This window comes from Mandrillus leucophaeus, unplaced genomic scaffold, assembly GCF_000951045.1.
Source record: "Mandrillus leucophaeus isolate KB7577 unplaced genomic scaffold, Mleu.le_1.0 Scaffold305, whole genome shotgun sequence".
NCBI classification, from domain to species: Eukaryota; Metazoa; Chordata; class Mammalia; order Primates; family Cercopithecidae; genus Mandrillus; species Mandrillus leucophaeus.
In genome coordinates, this window is record NW_012103199.1 from 1,659,779 (window position 1) to 1,662,829 (window position 3,051).

A 3,051-nucleotide genomic window follows, 5' to 3' on the forward strand; every position below is an offset into this window, starting at 1 on the left:
AAACCAAGAATTGAAGGATACGCCCTAAACACAATGAAAGCCACATATCACAAGCCCATAGGTGACATACTCAGTGGTGGAAACAAAGCTTTTCCTCTGAGGTAAGGAACCAGGCAAGAATGCTTTACCGCTTCTATTCCACACACCACTGGAAGCTCTGGCCAGAGCAATTAGACAAGAAAAAGAAAAGTCATCCAAACTGAAAAGGGAAAGGGAAAATCACCTGTTCTCAGATGAAATAATCTTATATGTGGAAAGTCCTAGAATCCATATTGGAAGAAAAAACGCCGTGACATCAGCAAACTTACAGGATACAAAACCAACAGCAAAGAAAGCTTCAGTTCTACATCCCAACAGTGAATAATCTGAACGGGGAATTATGAAACCATTTCCATTTACAATAGCAGCGGAAAGAATAAAATACTTGGAAATTCACTTAACCAAGAAGGTGAAAGACTTGTACAATGAAAACTGGCCGGACGCGGTGGCCCACGTCTGAATCCCAGCCCTTTGGGAGGCTGAGGCAGATGGATTAGCTCATGTCAGGAGTTCAAGACCAGTCTGGACAACATGGTGAAACATCATCTCTACTAAAAATACAAACATTAGCCAGGCGTGGTGGTTCAGGCAATCCACTTACCTCGGTCTCTCAAAGTCCTGGGATTACAAGTGTGAGCCAAAGTGCCCAGCACAAAAAACACAACTGTTGAAGGACCAAGTGTGGGGTTGGGCACGGTGGCTCCCCACCACGACTGTGAGCGGCGCGGGATGAGCATCCTTATAAGGGACACCAGAGAGCCGAGTTGCTCTCGCTGCCACATGAGTATCCAGCAAAGAACACTGCACGGGGGTGGGGACTGAGCAGGCACCCTGACCTTGGGCCTCTGCCTTCAGAGCTATGGGGACACACACCCCAGTGGTTAGGGCAGGCTCAGTAGCCAACCACACTCCTGGGTTTTTGTTTTTTGTTTTTTGTTCTTTTTTTGAGACGGAGTCTCTCTGTTGTTCAGGCACGAACTCGGCTCACTGCAACCTCCACCTCCCAGGTTCAAGTGATCCTCCCACCTCAGCCTCCCAAGCAGATGGCATTACAGGCGTGCACCATTGGGTCCGGCTAATATTTTTATTTTTTGTAGAGATGGGGTCTCCCCTTGCTTTCCAGGCTGGTCCTGAACTCCTGACTTCAAATAATCTGGCTGACTTGACCTCCCCAAATGCCGGGAAAACAAGCGTGAGCCACCACCACGCCTGACCTCTGCTTGCTTAGTTGTGGAAAGAGACCTGGTCCCAAGTGGGGACGGCCTGGAACACAGACCTCAGCTGACCCACAAGGATGGGGTTTGAGATCTGAGGCTCTTTGTCACAGCGGCATAACCCAGCCTGTACTGACTAATACAGCCCCTAGAGACCCCGGCTCCAACGTTCAAATCAAGGTAACTGGCTACTTCATGAACCTGTCACACACCAAAGCGCTGCTAGGTGGAGTGACAAGGTTGTCACACAGACTCTGCAGACCCCAGAGGCAGCGATGCCTGTGCATGCCCTTGGTGCCTTCAGCCCCACAGACCTGGTTTTGCTTTTCCAGCAACCCCCAAAGATCAAAGCTTTCCGGATGGCCACGCCCACACTGCTCTGAGTCCCGGCTCCCCGTCCCTGCAGCAGCCACAGAGCTGCAGGAGGGGTCCTCCAAGGAGCAGCCGGCTGTGGGACAATCAGAGGTCAGAGGTCACTCCTGCCCATGTGTCTGAGCCCGTCAAGCAGGACCAAGGCAACGGACGTGGTCCAGGAAACACAACATCCCTCCAGCCCCACCACCAAACTCAGGCGGGGCCTGTCCTGATGACCATTCACACCAGGGGGTGCCCGTCTGCCAAGTTGAGCATGGAAAGCCTCCCGGCCCACCTGGCAGAGCCCGGATACTAGGATGCCGGACGCGCTCCCTGACCTGTGACCGTCAGCCACGGACAGGCCCCACCCTTCCGAGGGCAGGAGCAGGGGCGTGCCAGTGTGTGGAGTGGCCGACTGGGGCAAGTGCCCCGTGTCACGTCTGTGCGCCGAAAACCCCTCAACAAAAGCTGCTGTGTGACACTGGTGCTGGGACAGGCACAACCGGGCGTCTCCACAGCAGTTGGGCTCCCGTCTGGGTGGGTGTGCCCTAGCCCGACTCACCTGCCAGGACTGAACCAGCTGTGCGATCTCCCGACATGTGCTCCGTCAGCTCAGCGATCTCCTCCCACTTCCTCCCATAGTCAAACTGGGCCAGCTTCAGGCGCCTGGAGAGGGAGTTCCCAAGTGGGCCGGCCAAGGCAGCCACGAGGTGGGGGCTGGAAGACAGGCAGCCAGGCGGGCACCCATGCCAGATGTCCCCTTGGGAGGGACTCTCTTCCTGTGACAGCCAAACTCCACCCTCTCCATGATGCAAACCAGGTCTGGGCTGAGCAGAGAGGTGGCAACTGCTGTGGGGCCTGGAGATGGCCGCACCCCCTCTTCACACCAGCCCTGCCCTCACCTGCCCATTCAGCACCCACAAGGCGCATGGCCCTTACAGTGGCAGTGGCAGAGCCCTGACTTCCAGCAAAAGCAGCTCCCTGGAGGCCACAGAAGCCAAGTCATGGTGCCAGGGCTACGAGCAGCCGTGGGAGTGGGTGTGCCCAGCGCGGGGAAGGGCCAAAGGGAAACTGAGGCCGGGACAGCTGGGCTAGCATGGAGCAGGCAGCCGCGGAGGGGTCGGCAGGGGGAACCAGGCTCTCTTTGGAACAGAGCGGCTTTTGCTGTCACTAGACACAGCAGGAATTTAGGTCAGGTGCACAGAAGGACTCAGAAACCCGAGACCTGGAGATGCCAAGAGGTGGAGCAGCCTCTGCTCATCTGGAGTGTTCCGGAGGCAGCCGGCGTGCAGCCCCAGGGCCTGTCATCACCTGGAGGCCTCTGCCCACCGTGCCTGCTGCACCCACCGCCAGCGACAGGGAGCCTGAAGGCCTCAGGGTACAAGTGCAGCCGGAGCCGCGCCCCACACCATGAGGCTCCAGGGCCAGGCGTGGCAGCTGGAGG

General features: G+C 56.7%; 1 protein-coding gene across 1 annotated transcript in view; it reads right to left on the reverse strand.

Moving 5' to 3' along the window:
* LOC105544684 (ATPase family AAA domain-containing protein 3C-like) overlaps positions 1–3,051 on the reverse strand; it is a 25,174-nt gene that overhangs the window by 4,322 nt on the left and 17,801 nt on the right. The window contains 2 exon segments of the mRNA XM_011987258.1: positions 2,170–2,203; positions 2,205–2,273. Coding sequence (XP_011842648.1) covers positions 2,170–2,203; positions 2,205–2,273 — 103 coding nt within the window.